The following is a 19,312-nucleotide window of genomic DNA, read 5'->3' as shown; positions in this document are numbered from 1 at the left end:
GTTATTTACTTTATAAGTAGAAATACTTGTTATTTATTATTTAGTATCTAATATAAAGATAAAATCTACATTTTATGCCTTAAAATATAAGTATGTGTAGTTATTTTGTGACTTACGTTAAAAATTTAATTATGATTTTATCAATTTATATGTTTATCATTAAATAATGTTTAAAATTACTTTGATATGCAGGAAAATTAGGAATATATCAAAACTTTATTTTTTTTTAAATTTATTATATTTAGAATCTTATAATGCAATTGTTCTATAATACAAGCTCAAAAAAATGAAATAATGTATTACAAATTACGGTATGTATTGTCACACAATTATAATTGTATTTAATTATATTGCATTACTTATGCCAAAGACAAAAAAAAAAGATACAAAATACTGCACATTCATTACTTATTTCTTCTATCTAATGTAAGCGTAAGTAGATGAAATTTGTAAATATTTCAAATATAAACGAAATAAAATAAATAAAGAATCAATTATAACTCATTCACGAAAACAAAATATTAATTAAATACATTGCACATACTTTCATTGAAATTTTTAATTTTTAATTTTGTCGAAAAATAAATTTTAAGTTAATATTTGAAATATTTAACAATATCTTGAAAAATGATCAATGTACAAATTTTAATAATATACAGAACAATTTTTAGTCATTAAGCAAATTTCTGATTTAATATTAATTTGTAAGTTTTGAAAATTTAAAAATAGTTTACTATGAATTTATGAGTGAATAATGTAATTTTACAATTTGTTAGATATTTTTTAATTTTGCATCTTAACAGACATTAACAATATATTCGTATGAGATTCATTTTTATCAACAATTTTAGTAGTTTTTACTTTTTTTTCTTTTTTTTCTTTTCTTTTTTTTTAAAATAGAACCACTTATTTAATGAGACTCTGTATTACCAAGAAATGAAAATCTGCATATGCATTTTCAAAATGTCATGATAATCAAAAAATATATTCTCACTATATATTTGTGCTTTTATGCAATAATAGTATTAATAATTCTGGACGATTTTGTATAGTATAACTTAAGTGCAAAATATATGGATCTCTAAGATCTTGTAAAAATAAATGTTTAAATCGGAAATTTAATAGTTTTTAGTCAGTCGATATTAGTACCACTTTTTTGAAATTTGTGTCTTTTTCGTACTTCCATTCCTCTGCGGTAGGATTTTTCATCTAAACCTAAAGCCTTCACCATAGCCCGGCTTCGCCATATTTTAACTGTATAATCGTCACTGGTTGTAACTAACATTTCAGGATCGCGTGGATTAAAAGCTACCGAATTGACTACGTCACTATGGGGAAATTTGGCTAAACAAATTCCATAATGTCTATCCCATAAATAACCATGCTTATCTTCTGCACCACTGCAAATAACAATATTTTTTAATAAATTATTTTACTTTGAAAATGCAATTTATACTTATGTATAATTGTAATTAGCAAATTAAATGCAGGCGTATTAATTACCTTGCTACGTATTCGTTACACACATCCAGAAATATAAAGAAACATTCATTGTTAGGCGTATATGCTTTATGTGCTCTTAACATCGTGCCAACTTGTTTTAACGTTACCAAATCGATTACATGAATATCGATTTCTTGAGCTATCGGTGGAGGCTGTAAAGGATTGGTAATAACGTAGCCTTTTGGCCACGGCCTCGTATTTACATAAAGATATCTGAAAACATATCCGTAATAAATTATTTATCTCAAGTATTAGTTACTTTAACAACATCGATAACCAACCTATGGTCGGGAGAAAGCCCCATCCCAATAATATGACCGTGGAGATCAATTAAGTGATCTATCTTATCAAATTTATCTGCTACAGATTCATAATTTAGCCAATCTTCCACTGATGGAGTATTCTGTCTTTCTCGTTCCCTCTTTTGTTGCGCTATTCTCTCACGTAACGACGGTCCGGGATCTAATCTTCGTGGAAAAGTAACTAATTTGATCCTTTTAAAGCCAACTTTATGCGGAGTATAAGTCTTCGAGCCGGTTGTGAAAATGAGAAGTTTCTCGGGATTATTGGCTAACTCGTCTGTATCATATTCTTCCGTTATTGAAGATTCTGTAAACTCATTTTTTGTCATCAAGTCCTACACAATGATTAGAATGGACGATTATAATTTCTTATCGTCTGTGCGTAACGCACATGATTTTCTTACCTCCAGACTCGCTCTCTTCCTCCCACTGTGGATTTTCACTTTCGCTATCGCTTTCATATGCTTTTTTTTGCATTTCAACCTGCCTATATTCTTGATTGTACTGTATTGGATTGGCATATTCAAAACCATCGCCAAGTTTTCTCCAATTTGAAAATGCACCTTCCAATTTACTATACCTATCGTAATATATGTAATATTAATTAATATTAATATACTACGAGTTATATATATTTAAAAAAGAAATTTTTACTGTATTCTTGACGACGTGATATATACTGGCTCCTCCTGACTTTGCGAGCTATTACTCTCGCCTGAAGGCGACAGTAAATCCTTGTGACTCGGTGGGTTTCCTTTTTCTTCTTTAGTATTCGAGGAAGACGGTTGGCTCTGTTGTTCAGTGGACTCAGCTGGAGCAGGTGCTAGACAATTTGCGACCATAATTGCTCTAATTGAGGAAGCATTTCCATTATAAAATCTGAAAATTATCATAAAAAATTAATTATTTGAAAAAATTTGCTTACGTTTTTAACAAGATTAATTAAAAAGATATACCGAACGTCGTACTGTCTTTACCTAAAAAGCTGCGTCATAATGGGTACGTGTTCACTAGCTGATTCCTGGTTTGCTTTGTTAAGCCAGACTACACTAGTACTGACCAAATGCGCCAACCAATGCAAATTTCCACTCAAAAGGTAACGTTCACTGTACCACGTACCAAATATGTCGTACGGCTTATTCACTACCCTACATTGAAGATCAAAGCCAGCTGAAAAAAGACAAAAAAAAACATATATGAGTATTTGTTTAAACAAGATATTCGATTTTTTTTTCAATTAAAATCGGTATCATTAAATAATCTTGTTAATTTAAAAAAATTAATTTATTTGCATCATATAATTTTTAATGAAGCACAGTAGATTTGTATACTATTCATACTCACGCGCTACTCTGAACACTGCTATTTCTCCCGAAGTACTATGCGGCGTGCCGAAATGAACACCAGATACGAGAAGTAATGTATCTGTACAATTAAACTGGGAAAATTGTGTGTACTTCCAACTAAATGTTCTCATGTCGTGTAAGTATTTTATGGTAACAGGATACTGACTTTGCCACACCTGAAACAAAAGTATGTGTGTAATGAATATAAGTAGCAAGTAAAAATAAATTACTAATTACAAAATAAGAAAAGGGCTTACAAGAATATGTCCGTCTTTCGAACAAGTTGCAAACATTTTGCCATTGTGAGAAAAGCTCACATGTAAGACCTGATGTGAATGCTCTTTAAGAATTTCTGTTTCTATTAACGGAGTGTGATATGCCAAACGTTTGAACTCTCCCAGCCAAGAGGTTTTTCCTAAAACAAGATTAATATAAAACATTTTTATTTATATCTTATTTAATTACGAGAAAAAAAAAGGGAAATGACGTTTTAAAGATAAATTTTTACTGATTTCGGTAATTAAAAATTTACAATAAGTTTTATTTAAAATAAATTTAAATGTATTCAATGTTCTACACATATCTTTCACTTTGAATACTATTCAATTAATTTTCAAATTTACATTCCCGCATGCAACGTCCAGTGGAAGGTGTTATCTTTCGACGCAAATACGCTCGCGAAATTACCTGGCACGATACCGACGTCTGGGTCCACCTTGTACGTCCGGTAGAACAGATATTTCCACAGGAATTCGTCGCGCGATACCCTGTACCACGAACGGCAGACTTCGCCCGCGGTGATTAGCTCCCGCGGCGACAGATACTGGAAGATGATCAGAAGGACCGAATCCGACATCACGTACCAGTTGAGGTCGCCGTCGCTGCGCGACGAACACTCGCTGCCGCCATCCGAACCGCTGGCGTCTTCCTCGTCGGACGACGCTGGCGTCCGCGCCGCCTCCTCGACGTCGTCCATCTCGGTCGGTGGTGCGTGGCGGTCTATTTACTGGAACAGCTGATTACCTGTCAGCCCGCCGCGTCGCCGTCGCGCCAAGGCTACGCGCGCTCGAATGTGGTTAGGTTGTGATACAGCGAGGGCTGTTTTACATTCACATTTCACAGGCGTCGCGTCGCGTCGCGCGGCACTGCGCGCGGTAGAAATACGACGCGAGACGTCGCATGTCGAGCTTTGGGTCGAAGAGCACAATCTTTACGAGGGTTTACCTGTGGTGTTCACGGTAGACCTCGAGAAAGACAACGCCGATTGCACCGCTTCTTAGCACTTCTCAGGTCCTGGAGTCTGCGGGGGTGGGGGGGAGGGAGGAAGGCCACGCGGGACGAAGGGCGGAAATACAAAAAGTGAAAGTGGAACGGGCGGGTGTAATTAAATCTGTATTATGTGAGCGAGATTGGTATTTAATAATTATGTAATTAATTCTTTACATAAGCGTCGTCGGACGACTTCGATTGTCACCGTTGAGTCTTGAAGCGCAACGAAAACTAACTCGAATAACGTCAACTTTGTAAGTTCGTATGCAATTTATAGACGCCCACTCGTTCGTCGGTTTCGCGCAGAAGCGATGTAATTCGTGGTAGGTGCAGTCCGCGCCGCGAAACAGTCACCGCTTATCGCTATCGCGCGGATCGCGGCGCAAGTGAGCGCGCGTGTCCGTTCACTCGCTCGCGCTCGGCAAGAAAATATCGCGCGGGATGTCTTCGTCTCATCGCTATCAGTCGATCGCGGTGCAGGACACGCACGGGTGTGGACCGTCGCGTAACAAAACCCGTCGAGCGAGTCTCGAGTGGTGGCGGCAGACAGCGGCGTGATTGTTAATAATTCTTCCACGAATCTCTCTTAGCTTTTTTAATTAGTTTCCTTAATTCTCTTCTACTTTCTTTGTACGAGTTATCAATTCTAACTTTCTCTTCTTTACTAACATTGTCTTTCTTGCTTATTTTAGTTAAAATTCTTCTGAAGCAATTAACTCTTTTCTCTCATGTTCTCAATCTCCTCGAAATCAAACATTCTAAAATAAAATAAAATAAACTTAAATAAAATAAAAATTAAATAAAGCATAGTTGAACAAAATTAAGAAAATATAAATTATATTTTTAAACATTTGGTTAAAAAAAAAAAATTATTATCTCCAAAAATAAAATTTATTCAGTATTTTTATTCATTAGGATAAGGAAGATATGGAACACACCAATGAAGTGAAGAAATCAATGTGAATAATAAAATAAAATAAGCGCTCCATACATGGTATAAATATATTTATGTAAATATTTCATTACGTGATGTAATGTGTCTACATATTACGACACATTATGATGCTAAATGCTGTTAATTTTAACTGGATTTTTAATGTAAAAGTTGATTAAATTCTTTTGATAAAATGCTTTCTCTGGCAACATTTCTCTATGCGTTCACATATTGAATGCATTTAAATATGTTAACAATACTAACGATATGTAACATTTCAGACGATTATAAAAAATCAGCCCGTCATATAATGCTGCAAATAAATTATTTATAAATTTATTCATACGGCACGGTCATAATTAAAAGATTCAAATATTACAATCTTGAATGGAAATCGTAAATACCATTTACAGTATCGTCCAAAATTAATATAATGTGTCATTATTTTACCTCCCTTCTTCTAATTATAATTTTTTTGAAGTAATGGCTCTTTTTCTTCTTTTTATGACTTTTAAAACAGTCTTAAGGCCAGAGCACACAGAGCACACACTTTTGCATAACGCATAACGCGTGTGCGTAAGGAATACAATTGATTCAATTTTGTTATGCAGTAAATACATAAGAAATTGAACCAATCGTATTCCTTATGCACACGCGTTATGCGTTACGCAAAAGTGTGTGCTCTGGCCTTTAAAGTTTCCACCTACGAATTACACGCTCTCAGTGCCATCACAAAATGGAAGGGAGGCTAACGTACATTTACAAGCTCTTTTATTTAGTTACTGAAAAATATTTTGCTATCTAGAAAAACGGCATATAAAACAATTGGTCGATTTTCTTAAAAGCTTTTCTTTGTTAGCTGCCATGTATATTTCAAAAAACATTATTTCGAAGAATAATTATCGATATTAAAGAGCTTTTGTAATAATGCAAGCTCTCAAATATCAATAATGATACTTTATATGTAGATAATTAGAATTAGTAGTAGTCTTTTTGTGTCACATGCAGCCGACATTATTTCTAAGTCATATTGATATGGTACTTATTCATTTATACATTCACCATAAAGTTTCTGATGCTAACATTGCCAAGAATAAAAATTTTATTTTAGTATATTTAAAAAAAAAAAACAATGTTTTAGTGAAAAATGCTCCAATATTTTATTACTCAAATAAACTCTTAGATACTAACGTGTATCTCGATAAACGATTTTTTTACTTAAAAAATATTGTTGAACAATAGCACCAATCTTTATTTCTTTCCCCATCTCTGTTCCTATTAAGTGTAAACATTAATAAATTTAAAATAGATTTCGAAATTTATCTAAAAATGCTTATTTGAAGCTACTCTCTCGAAAATCGTATTAGAATAATAAAACTTTGTGCAATAACTTTCTTCAAAAACATACATAATCGTTATTATTTATTACAAAAGTTTTATCCACCTTTACAAACTCAAATTATCGTACGTCTCAATGTATCTCGTGGAATGTTTTTTTTCGCCCAACATGCGCACGATTTTTTATACTTTTCGAATACGATTACAAATTCGTGTAGAGGCAAATGTAATATTGTATTTAATAGAGTATACTACACACAAGATTGTTGCCTGGAAATAGGGGATCGTCGTTTGGACGTTTGGAAATCAGAGGCTCCATATTTTTTTACCTTACAAAAGTGTACACTTCCTCTTTTTCACTGGTTCAGGCGGTTCCAATGCAGCTAAAATAGCTTCGTCGAATACGTTCTTCAAGCCTTTCTAATATATTTTAAAAAAGGACAATTATTATTTTATAACTTTATTAACGATTATAAATATTATAATAAGATTTAATTACAAATATCCTTATTTGTTATTTACCTGTGTAAGAGCACTACACTCTACATATTTTACAGCCTTAAGTTCCTTAGCAAGTTTCTCTCCTTGCTCTCCAGATATCGGCTTTTGCTTATTTTTTGCAAGTTTCTCTATTGTTGCAACATCATCTCTCAAATCGATTTGTGTTCCAACAAGTAAGAATGGAGTTCTCTGACAATGATGCGTTATTTCTGGTACCCACTGCAAAACAATATATTATTAAAACAGGTTTTTATAATACTTGATGCAGAATATATAAAACAGAAACACAAATACCTTTTCTTTTACATTTTCAAACGACGATGGTGACACAACAGAAAAACATACCAAAAACACATCAGTCTGAGGATAACTTAAAGGACGCAATCTATCGTAATCTTCTTGACCTAAGAAAAAAAAGGTAAAAATTAGTTTTAAAATATTATATAGAATAAGCTGTTTTTAGCAAAAAGTAAAAAATTTTACCTGCTGTATCAAACAATCCTAATGTATATGGATCACCTCCTATCATCACAGTTACTGCATAGTTGTCAAAAACAGTAGGCACATATTCAGAAGGAAACTTATTTGTGGTATATGAAATTAAGAGACAAGTTTTACCAACTGCTCCATCACCCACCACAACACACTTTATCGTCTGCATGTTAATATGATTTTAATGCAATCTAAAACATAATATCCACAATGCATTCTACTTATTTATATAAACCACATTTATATAAAATATGTTAATATAAAAGGAAAGAAAATATCCTAATCTGTTAAAATTAAATTAAATTTATATCAAGCATTAAGGCTATATACCATACAACTGGGCTGTCTCCATTTACTTCATATAATTGCATAATAATTTTTATATATAAAAGAAAAGAAAATATCCTAATCTGTTAAAATTAAATTAAATTTATATCAAGCATTAAAGCTATACCATACAACTGGGCAGCCTTCATTTACTTCATATAATTGCGCAATAATTTTTATAACACGAATATACGTCCATAATTTAGATATATTAATAAACATATTGCATGATTTTCTTATCAATGATGTGCATTTGTAAGCTCTATGTAGTAATAAACACAAGCGTAATAAACGTAAGAAAAATTCGATAAAACAGTTTTATCAAAGAAAATTATTATACAGTGATAAATTGTCGAATAATTTTCCCAGCAGAGGAGTTCTTTGTAACCGACGTATTCCGCCTATAACCTAACCGAACTAAAGAAGCATAGATGTTCCATGTAGGGCAACCACATGTAGGTCGAGAGTTTCTCGACATACAGACGCGAAGAGACTCTCGCAATACGAACTTTAGTCTCGAATTAAAGAGTCTGGAGCGGATTCTTAGATACCCCGGAGCACATTACCTGGATATGCCGAGCTGTGTCATTAAAGGTTAAGATCGCCGCAGCTCATAATCCCGAACGTCGTGACGATATGTAACCTCGGGCGTGTCGCCGGTGACGAATGCGATCCACAAAGTCGCGTTTGACAGCCACAAGTCTGCGAGATCGTTGCAGAAAATATTCTCCAGCTCCACGAGCACCTATCGTGCCATGTATGTTATTTTTTTTCCTCCTTCTTCGACCGTGATTTTTTTCGAAGAGGTCCCTTGACCACGATTAAAGCCGAATCTCTATGTCGGTGGACGAAAAGGGATTAGGACTCCTACGAGTAACTGCGCTGACTACTGCGTAAACGAATGCACCCGACGTGTTGTAACATTTCACGTCACTTGGCACTGTATTACACCGCTCTGCTTTTCTTTTATCGTCACTTCTTTTATCTTTTATAATCAGATTTCTGATGGCGAGTGAAGCGGGTCGGTAATGCTGGTCGCGGACGTACGTACGCGGTTAATATCAGGTCGGACGCCTCCTGCGTTGCGCTCGCCAAGTAACCTAATCGTTCCGATGCACTTTTTCGAGGCACGAAACGAAGCACAGAACGATGAATGAAATAACACAGAAGTACAAAAATGATCCTTCGTTCGCGAGTTAACGACGTCGGCACTAATTAGTCTGCGAAAACGTCCTATTTGTGGTCGATAATACGCGTAATTGCGGAGCGATTAACAACACGTCCGCACGCTGAGGCTCCGCGGCTAAACTGACCATTAGAGATTTTGGCGCTTAGAGAGAAAGATTTCGAACGCGAACGAGTATTAATTTATTTATGATTTTTGCCGATATGTGCATCGGTGAAATGCGCTTTAATGCGCGTAGCTATTATGCGATAACTCAATCTCACGTTTCTAGATTAAAACGAACGCTATCGATCGGATCGTTTATTGTTAATGAGCGGATTAAATTTCTACATATAATTTAATTGGCGGGGTTCGTTTTACATCGCGTATCTGAAAATCACTCGCGCGTGCTGGTCACTAAAGCTCTATTTGACTTTACGATATCGCGGATGAGAAGCGGCATGTCTAATTTTTATTCACAATAATCGTCGAAATAATTGAGTGGCTTTTTTGCACGTTATCACTCTCGCTTTCTACGGATTAACTTATTGTAAAACTGCGAACTCTCTTTTTCTTATACCGACAAATGTCTAAATAATTGCCTTTACGAGTATGCTTCGCGGGAAAAAAATTGTCCATAGCCGGTTAAATTATTTTCTTTTTTTAATATTAAAACGAACCATGCGCACGCTTTGCATCCGTTATTTTTCAAAAAGTTTGTTGTCAGCGGAATAAACGGCGCCAAAAAGGTGCACATAACGGTAAAAATAAACGGGTCGCAATACAAAATTTTTCACACGCATTGGACACTCGCGGTATCATCCCCATGCCGACCAATTACAACCCTTCTCTTATCACCTGATAGGTGGGAACGTTTTTTCCCTAGTGCGCCAATTAATTACCCCCCCAACATAAGTACCGTTATCACGACCGCGCTACCCTCAGTCCGCGCCTAAACGTAGTCGGGAACGGATGTGTAAGGAGGGGATGACTGTTTCCTACCGGAGTTCAAGTTCAAGTTCACGGTCACTTCGATGAGTCAGTACATCAAGACACATCAAGACACATCAAGATACATCAAGACACATCAAGATACATCAAGATACATCATATTCAAGCAATTCTTTTAATAAATTGAGGAAGATAAACTGCGCGGAGAACATTTCATCGCGGCCCGTCTCATTTTCCGCTTGATCCAAGCTCTGGATATCGTTCGTTACACCGACGGGAATCGTTCGAAGGATCAAGAAGTGACAGCTGGATCTCGCTGTGCGTCACAGACAGTTTCTTTTGTCAAGATCGAAGATTTAACGGAAGCGTCGTGGACTATCCTGCGAGTGATCTAATGCGCGGAGAGCATTTCATCGCGGCCCGTCTCATTTTCCGCTTGGTACAAGCTCTGGACATCGTTCGTTACACCGACGGGAATCGATCGAAGAATCAAAAAGTGACAGTTGGACTTTGCTGCACGTCATAGACAGTTTTTTGGGACAAGATCGAACATTTAACGAACACTTAACCGAAGTGTCGTGAATATCCCGCGAATAAACTTTTGCGCGGAGAACATTATTTTATCATAAAACAAGGTCGTTTTTTGTGATCGAAATATTGTTTCGTGTTTTCGGAATAGAATTTTCGCGTTTTTAATTTTTTTTTTTTTTTTAAATTGATTATCGCACAGCCGTTGTACGCGTTGATCTTTAGTGGTGGTGTCGATTTTTCGTGCTGGTGTGACAGTGATCGACAGTAATGGCCTGACTTACTGCGGCGACGACGGCTAACGCGTGTGAGCTAGGGTGCTGTGCGTCAGATCTTACCGCGGATCACGTACGTGAGCCCTGGAGCACCGAGAGAAGCGAGAGAACGAGGGAAAAGTTGGAGGAAGGCATCTTCATGTTCTGTTCTGTTCGCGACCGTGCGTGTGAGAGAGAACGCATGAGTGATCGCTAAGAAATCATTATAGGCGCCTCTAATGATTTCTTAGCGACACTTATGTGTTCTCTCTCACATGCACGGTCGCGAACAGAACAGAGCATGAAGATGCCTTCCTCCAACTTTCCCTCGTTCTCTCGCTTCTTTCGGTACTCCAGGGCTCACGTACGCGATCCGCGGTAAGGTCTGACGCACAGCATCCTAGCTCACGCGCGTTAGCCGCCGTCGCCGTAGTAAGTCAGGTCACTATTGCCGGTCACTGTACATGCCAGTCGGGGAACTTCATTTTCTACTGAAGAGATTCGCGTTATGACGGAGGTGCGGTGCATTTTTTAGTATTTCATAAATTCTAATATAACAATTAATCTTTGTTTTATGATAATTTAAAATCTAAGAGACAGTACCAGTAAGATGATATTGACTAAAGACAATGACTATAAAAGAGACTGAAGCAGAACAGTAAAATAAAATGCGCTGAGAACATTTCATCGTGGCCCGTCTCATATGATGCTTGGTGCAAGCCCTGGACATCGTTCGTTACACCGATGGAAATCGACCGAAGGATCAAGAAGTGACAGCTGGATCTCGCTGTGCGTCACAGACAGTTTCTTTTGTCAAGATCGAGGATTTAACGGAAGCGTCGTGGACTATCCTGCGAGTGATCTAATGCGCGGAGAGCATTTCATCGACGATACATCAAGATACATCAAGATACATCAAGATACATCATATTCAAGCAATTCTTTTAATAAATTGAGGAAGATAAATTGCGCGGAGAACATTTCATCGCGGCCCGTCTCATTTTCCGCTTGGAACAAGCTCTGGACATCGTTCGTTACACCGATGGAAATCGACCGAAGGATCAAGAAGTGACAGCTGGATCTCGCTGTGCGTCACAGACAATTTCTTTTGTCAAGATCGAGGATTTAACGGAAGCGTCGTGGACTATCCTGCGAGTGATCTAATGCGCGGAGAGCATTTCATCGACGATACATCAAGATACATCAAGATACATCAAGATACATCATATTCAAGCAATTCTTTTAATAAATTGAGGAAGATAAATTGCGCGGAGAACATTTCATCGCGGCCCGTCTCATTTTCCGCTTGGAACAAGCTCTGGACATCGTTCGTTACACCGATGGAAATCGACCGAAGGATCAAGAAGTGACAGCTGGATCTCGCTGTGCGTCACAGACAATTTCTTTTGTCAAGATCGAGGATTTAACGGAAGCGTCGTGGACTATCCTGCGAGTGATCTAATGCGCGGAGAGCATTTCATCGACGATACATCAAGATACATCAAGATACATCAAGATACATCATATTCAAGCAATTCTTTTAATAAATTGAGGAAGATAAATTGCGCGGAGAACATTTCATCGCGGCCCGTCTCATTTTCCGCTTGGAACAAGCTCTGGACATCGTTCGTTACACCGATGGAAATCGACCGAAGGATCAAGAAGTGACAGCTGGATCTCGCTGTGCGTCACAGACAATTTCTTTTGTCAAGATCGAGGATTTAACGGAAGCGTCGTGGACTATCCTGCGAGTGATCTAATGCGCGGAGAGCATTTCATCGACGATACATCAAGATACATCAAGATACATCAAGATACATCATATTCAAGCAATTCTTTTAATAAATTGAGGAAGATAAATTGCGCGGAGAACATTTCATCGCGGCCCGTCTCATTTTCCGCTTGGAACAAGCTCTGGACATCGTTCGTTACACCGATGGAAATCGACCGAAGGATCAAGAAGTGACAGCTGGATCTCGCTGTGCGTCACAGACAATTTCTTTTGTCAAGATCGAGGATTTAACGGAAGCGTCGTGGACTATCCTGCGAGTGATCTAATGCGCGGAGAGCATTTCATCGACGATACATCAAGATACATCAAGATACATCATATTCAAGCAATTCTTTTAATAAATTGAGGAAGATAAACTGCGCGGAGAACATTTCATCGCGGCCCGTCTCATTTTCCGCTTGGAACAAGCTCTGGACATCGTTCGTTACACCGATGGAAATCGACCGAAGGATCAAGAAGTGACAGCTGGATTTCGCTGTGCGTCACAGACAATTTCTTTTGTCAAGATCGAGGATTTAACGGAAGCGTCGTGGACTATCCTGCGAGTGATCTAATGCGCGGAGAGCATTTCATCGACGATACATCAAGATACATCAAGATACATCAAGATACATCAAGATACATCAAGATACATCAAGATACATCAAGATACATCATATTCAAGCAATTCTTTTAATAAATTTAGGAAGATAAACTGCGCGGAGAACATTTCATCGCGGCCCGTCTCATTTTCCGCTTGGAACAAGCTCTGGACATCGTTCGTTACACCGATGGAAATCGACCGAACAATTATAAAATGACAGACTGCTGTGCGTCATAGACAGTTTCCTGTGTAAAGATCGAACACTTAACCGAAGTGTCGTGAATATCTCGCGAATGAACTTATGCGCGGAGAACATTTCATCGCAGCCCGTCTTATTTGCCGCTTGGAACAAGCTCTGGACATCGTTCGTTACACCGATGGAAATCGACCGGACAATTATAAAATGACAGACTGCTGTGCGTCATAGACAGTTTCCTGTGTAAAGATCGAACACTTAACCGAAGTGTCGTGAATATCCCGCGAATGAACTTGTACGCGGAGAACATTTCATCGACGATACATCAAGATACATCAAGATACATCAAGATACATCAAGATACATCAAGATACATCAAGATACATCAAGATACATCATATTCAAGCAATTCTTTTAATAAATTGAGGAAGATAAACTGCGCGGAGAACATTTCATCGCGGCCCGTCTCATTTGCTGTTTGGTACAAGCTCTGGACATCGTTCGTTACACCGACGGGAATTAACCGAAGAATCGAAAGGTGACTCAACTTCGCTGGACTTGACATCGTAACGTGACATCGTAACGTGACATCGTGACTTGACATCGTGACTAGTTTCTTGTGTCGTGATCGAGGATTTCATGTGAATTTCTGAGAGGAGGAGCAGGCCCGGGGGGCATCCTACATCGGCGGAGCAACTTTAAGGTAAGCATTAATTTTTTAATTAAAATCTTTATTAAAAAGAAACCTTTACTTTTTTTATATGAATCTTATTAACTAACATGTCTACATTAATATTTTATTTTTTATGTTACAGTCACCGACAACAACTCCGCTGAAATGCAGATTGATAAGTTGCATGCTTTTTTTTTTTTTTTTACAAATTCCTTTAACTGTCTTTATTTTAATTGTTATATTATATATGTTTTATGTATACTTATATATTTTTATATACATATGCTTTAATATATATTTTACTTTCAGAGAAATAATACTTTTTTTTTTACAAATTTCTTATTTAAATGTCTTTATTTTAAATGTTATATATGTTTTACGTATACTTAAATATTTTTATATACATACGCTTTAATATATATTTTACTTTCAGAGAAATAATACTTTTTTTTTTACAAATTTCTTATTTAAATGTCTTTATTTTAAATGTTATATATGTTTTACGTATACTTAAATATTTTTATATACATACGCTTTAATATATATTTTACTTTCAGAGAAATAATACTTTTTTTTTTTACAAATTTCTTATTTAAATGTCTTTATTTTAAATGTTATATATGTTTTACGTATACTTAAATATTTTTATATACATACGCTTTAATATATATTTTACTTTCAGAGAAATAATACTTTTTTTTTTACAAATTTCTTATTTAAATGTCTTTATTTTAATTGTTATATTATATATGTTTTATGTATACTTATATATTTTTATACACATATACTTTAATATATATTTTACTTTCAGAGAAGTAATACTTTTTTTTTTTACAAATTTCTTATTTAATGAATTAAATAAGACAATTGTCTTATTACTTTGAATTAAAATACAGGCGCGCGCCTGTACACATATATTACATATATTTACTTGTACTAATATTAAATTGCTTTCAGAGAAATGATGTGTAGAATGCATCAAAAATTTTTAACCACACCGGTCGTACTTACAGAAAATATTAAAAGTATGTACAACCGACAGTCCGCAGTCTGTTTAAGTGGGACGGAAAATTTTTGTTGCATTTCACATTATTAACTTTGTTTAAAATTATATTACATTATTAATATTTTAAAATATTACATTGTATTACATCGATTTTGTTAGTTCCAAGATAATCCGCTTACCAAAACCCCATCGCTTTCAGCTCTGCAATACATCGAGAGAGATGTGTTGGCTTGGATCTGGCCACACTTCTTTAAGACAAAGTCTTTTGAGATTTAATACAGTGGATTCTCCTAACTGCCCGCTCTGTGATACGGAAGAAACTCCGAACCGCGTAGTATGACAGTGCTTACGATTTGATTAATATAGAGGAGTTTCTGTTAAAAAAAAGTAACGACTCATTTATATACTCTTTCTAGGCAGTGTACGCTGGAATACAGATATGGCTTTTGCTGCGCCGACGACAGCTAGCGAACGAGATTATAGAGTCGTGTACGTCGAGTTTTACACGTGCCGCATTTATGTATCGCGCCGGCCGGATTGCCGATGACCGATTTCCCAGTTTTATCATTTCCTGCCTCCGCCGCGTAAGGTTATGTATCAGGATTTAGAACGCGTTCTCATACGACTTCTGTTTCTGTCATTTTCTAAATTAAATACGGAATGTAATAAAAAATGGACATTATTTGTTATATTTGACGTAAATTACGCAAAAGATACATATCATATTTTAACTGCTAGGATAATACAAAAATTGATAGCATTGTGCCAAAATTTAGCCTGTCGTACTATTGATGATGCACGGCGGCGTGAAACGTACGTACCGTACAGTATTAATGATGTTGACGTATGTCGAAGACAGGGTGATCGCTATACCAATTGTTACTATGAAGTAACCGAGGTAATTAATCGCGCGTTCGATATTCCATTTATTTTCCTTCGCAGTTATTCTCGCGGTTGTCTCTTGCGCGTAGCTCGAAGATCTTCTGACTCGAGTTTCCATTTGTTCTGCAGCATCAATGAGAAGCGGCTGCTCTTCTCGAAGAGTTTTAATTATTGGATTTTTAACCGCATTCTTCGCGTGCTTGGCTTCGTAACAGTTCGTAGCAGCAAACTCTTCTGAGTGTGAACTTACCTCGTCGTCCAAATCGTCGAAATACAGATAGGTATAGCTAGTAAACGTTTATTATTAGAGCGAGATAAAAGCAATCAATCTAAGATATTTAAAGAAAAAAAAATATGTACAATATATAAACTCAATAAAAAAAAAAATTTAGATATGTATTTAAATATTTGACACCTGCGAAAATTATTTGTGGCACTTGGTAATCCATAGTAAATTGAGCGAGAATGAACTGAATCCATCAGATATTGCTCTTCATCATTAAGTCTCGTACGAGAACCTGAACGATTTCGTTCTTTAACAGTTGTTACATAACTCGAGCTTCTCTTTAAAGCTAATGCTCGAATATATATTATAGGTGGTAGAACGAAGACCAAGGTTCCAGTCAACGAACCACCGATTAGAGCCATGACGATATCAAATCGTGATACTGATTCGCCTACGACCACGCTGAGAAAAACCACTGCCGATCTCATAGCACATCGTCTCCATCCGAAAGCTAATTTAACATAACGGTACAATACATTAATTATATCTTTAATTAAATTAGTTAATTATAAATAATAAATAATCTCTTAATTACTTCTTTGCACATTCCATTGATCTTCTAGATGTTGAAAAAGAACCGAATAACCGATTACGCTAGAAAAACATAATTGAAGAGCGGCTAATAAAACGGCAGTATTGGCAACTGATCCCGATGGTACAATCTCGAGGATATTAGCAGGTGTATTACCACCGTACTTCCAAACAGCTAGGCAAGTAGTAATGATAAATAACGATCCACTTGCTGTTGTAAAAAAAAGAGTAATACAAGATAAGGTAAAATTTATAAATAGTATACTGAAAAGCAGATAAAAGCAAAATTTGAAAAATAATTGTTCTTCACTATTTCTTACCTAAAAAAGAAAAAAAAATGGCTTTGTCGATATCTTGAGGATGGCGCATATCAACTTGTATTGTCATTAAAGTAGGATGCACGTCGAACTGAAAAGCCATCATACCATACCTGAAAAAATTTGTTCAAATAATTATTAGTACGATCGATAGTAATACAGTAAATTTATGCGATGCACGTACCCGGAAATAAATTTATCCCACGTCGGGGAACTAGCAATTGGCCCTACATTAAATGTTCGATCATCAATTGTAATACTCCACCATGTTAATATCGCTGTTAAAGTAACTATTACGCTGGAGCACGTTACAATCCATCTGTAACAGTTTCGTAAATAGTATTCATCTCCGAGGTATGAGTTAAAGTAATGAAAACGTTAATCTTACTTCATATCTCTCGGACTACCCAACCACATTAACGGGCAAAGTAAAAGACCGATTATTAGCAGCCAGTAACAGAAAGAAAGGTCAAAACTCTGTCCCAATACTTTCACCCCAAACAGATGCAGATTTTGCGAAGCTAAAAAATTATTTTTGATAGAAAGTTTTATTAAAAATAAATATAAAGAAGAGACATAGTTAAATGCATAATTATAATACTTTTAAAATTTTACTTACCTACTAACAAATTCGGGATGCCACATCCAAAAACAGTTAAATCCAAAAGAATAGTAACGATAAATCGTGCTCGCTGTCCTAACAATAATTCCGTCACAGCGGCGAGAGGATATCTGCAATTTTGATTAATGTCTACATTTTTTAATGTTCTTATTGAAAAATATTAAAGAATTTAATAGAGACTTATTCGGAAGAAATTCATACAGACATTTGTATTTTTTAAATATTTTAATTCTAATTTAATAGTGAAGAGTACCGATTTTTTCGTGAAATCTGTGGATCCAAAACAGTCGCGATGGTCCATGATTTTCCCAGCAGAATAGCCGTATAAATTTGCAAACCAATAACGATAAGCACCAAAGGAATTCCGTATAATCCTAATACAAAAAATTACACAGTATGTATGCAATGGATTATAAAAGAACATTAACAAACAATTTATGCTGGTGCTTTTATTGACATATTAACACTAGAATTAATAATGATTACGATATATACTTTATTAATAACATTACTTAAATTAAGTTTACTGCTATACATAAAGTGATTACAAATATACATTCGTTACAAGCTCTTATCGCGATCAACCAAGCCTCTTGTTATATGAAATTTTTCATACTAATCCATTTTTATCGCTATTTTATCTAATTGGAAAAAATCACAGAGATTTCTCGGTATGTTAGATATTATCTCATACAAAATATTCTCCCTCGTAACCATCTATCAAACACTTCTTTTATCCCGGTAAAAATTGCAGCGAGAGCTCACCGCACTGAACGATCGATTGCGGTAGTGTAATTATCGGAAATACGCCAAAAATGTCAATGATGCACAGAGTGGCGAAAAATAATGACAGCTTCGAATTTCCATTCTTCCACATTACACTTTCGAAATTCATGTTGCTTAATACGACGTGGCAATACTGAAACAAGCAATGTTCACCAAGTGGTAAGAATCTGGACCGGTTTTTACCACGGTGTGCACTGCGCCGTAGCACCAGAGTAACTCGATACTGTATCGAATACGAGTGACTTAGCTTGGACGCGAGAGCCATGAGAGGAAGACTTACAATGCATGTGACTTTCATAATTGACAAACTGTCGTATACGGTAGTAGTAGTATTTTAAATGCTTATGTTTTATTTTTATTGTTCACGAGTTTCTTTCTGCACATTTATTCGATTTAATCAGAATTACTTTTAAGTAGATCGTATTATATATTTGTACATAAAAGACTTCAAAATGTTATTAATGAGGAATATTAAATCTGCATTGGTATACTCTAAATTAGATAATTAAAATGATTGTCGTACGAAAGAAACAAAAATATTAATATTGTCGGTGCAATGCAGTAATTAAAAGAATATAACAACATAATTTTATTTTAAAACACATATTTGTTTCCGCATTTTTCTAATAAAATCGTATATCTTGGTATCAATTCAAAAGATTAAATAACAATAAAGTATAGAGTTTTGAACGTACGTCACGCAACTTGCTCGATGTATAAGGTAAATT

The 19,312-nt window shown here is 35.7% G+C and overlaps 3 protein-coding genes and 1 long non-coding RNA gene across 5 annotated transcripts; 1 reads left to right on the top strand and 3 right to left on the bottom strand.

Moving 5' to 3' along the window:
- Window positions 1-215: 215 nt before the first annotated feature.
- Fbw5 (F-box and WD repeat domain containing 5) lies at window positions 216-4,433 on the bottom strand. Its single transcript, XM_070661035.1, has 9 exons — window positions 3,839-4,433; window positions 3,409-3,566; window positions 3,150-3,327; window positions 2,783-2,975; window positions 2,460-2,684; window positions 2,210-2,385; window positions 1,785-2,112; window positions 1,504-1,716; window positions 216-1,400 (listed from the first exon to the last, which is right to left on the bottom strand). The coding sequence occupies exons 1-9, from the start codon at window positions 4,125-4,127 to the stop codon at window positions 1,133-1,135; spliced, it is 2,028 nt and encodes a 675-aa protein (XP_070517136.1). The 5' UTR covers window positions 4,128-4,433; the 3' UTR covers window positions 216-1,132.
- Window positions 4,434-5,408: 975 nt separating this feature from the next.
- Window positions 5,409-9,330, bottom strand: LOC139105123 (cdc42 homolog). Its single transcript, XM_070661039.1, has 5 exons — window positions 8,579-9,330; window positions 7,677-7,876; window positions 7,488-7,597; window positions 7,215-7,412; window positions 5,409-7,112 (listed from the first exon to the last, which is right to left on the bottom strand). Exons 2-5 carry the CDS (start codon window positions 7,852-7,854, stop codon window positions 7,023-7,025), a joined length of 576 nt encoding a protein of 191 aa, XP_070517140.1. The 5' UTR covers window positions 7,855-7,876; window positions 8,579-9,330; the 3' UTR covers window positions 5,409-7,022.
- Window positions 9,331-15,350: 6,020 nt separating this feature from the next.
- On the top strand, window positions 15,351-17,072 carry LOC139105003 (uncharacterized). Of its 2 annotated transcripts, none has more exons than XR_011546112.1 (5): window positions 15,351-15,494; window positions 15,577-16,058; window positions 16,172-16,323; window positions 16,639-16,795; window positions 16,892-17,072. It is a non-coding gene; the product is annotated as an uncharacterized lncRNA (long non-coding RNA). The 2 variants fall into 2 exon arrangements; XR_011546113.1 differs by having other exon boundaries at window positions 15,354-15,502.
- Mah (mahogany) lies at window positions 15,933-18,882 on the bottom strand. The gene is made up of 9 exons (XM_070660823.1): window positions 18,564-18,882; window positions 18,052-18,172; window positions 17,796-17,908; window positions 17,565-17,697; window positions 17,361-17,495; window positions 17,180-17,289; window positions 16,864-17,070; window positions 16,458-16,779; window positions 15,933-16,329 (listed from the first exon to the last, which is right to left on the bottom strand). Exons 1-9 carry the CDS (start codon window positions 18,880-18,882, stop codon window positions 15,933-15,935), a joined length of 1,857 nt encoding a protein of 618 aa, XP_070516924.1.
- Between the last annotated feature and the right edge of the window lie 430 nt (window positions 18,883-19,312).

This window comes from Cardiocondyla obscurior, linkage group LG08 (genome assembly GCF_019399895.1).
Source record: "Cardiocondyla obscurior isolate alpha-2009 linkage group LG08, Cobs3.1, whole genome shotgun sequence".
In the NCBI taxonomy this organism is placed as follows: Eukaryota; Metazoa; Arthropoda; class Insecta; order Hymenoptera; family Formicidae; genus Cardiocondyla; species Cardiocondyla obscurior.
This window is presented reverse-complemented; position numbering and strand designations above follow the sequence as displayed.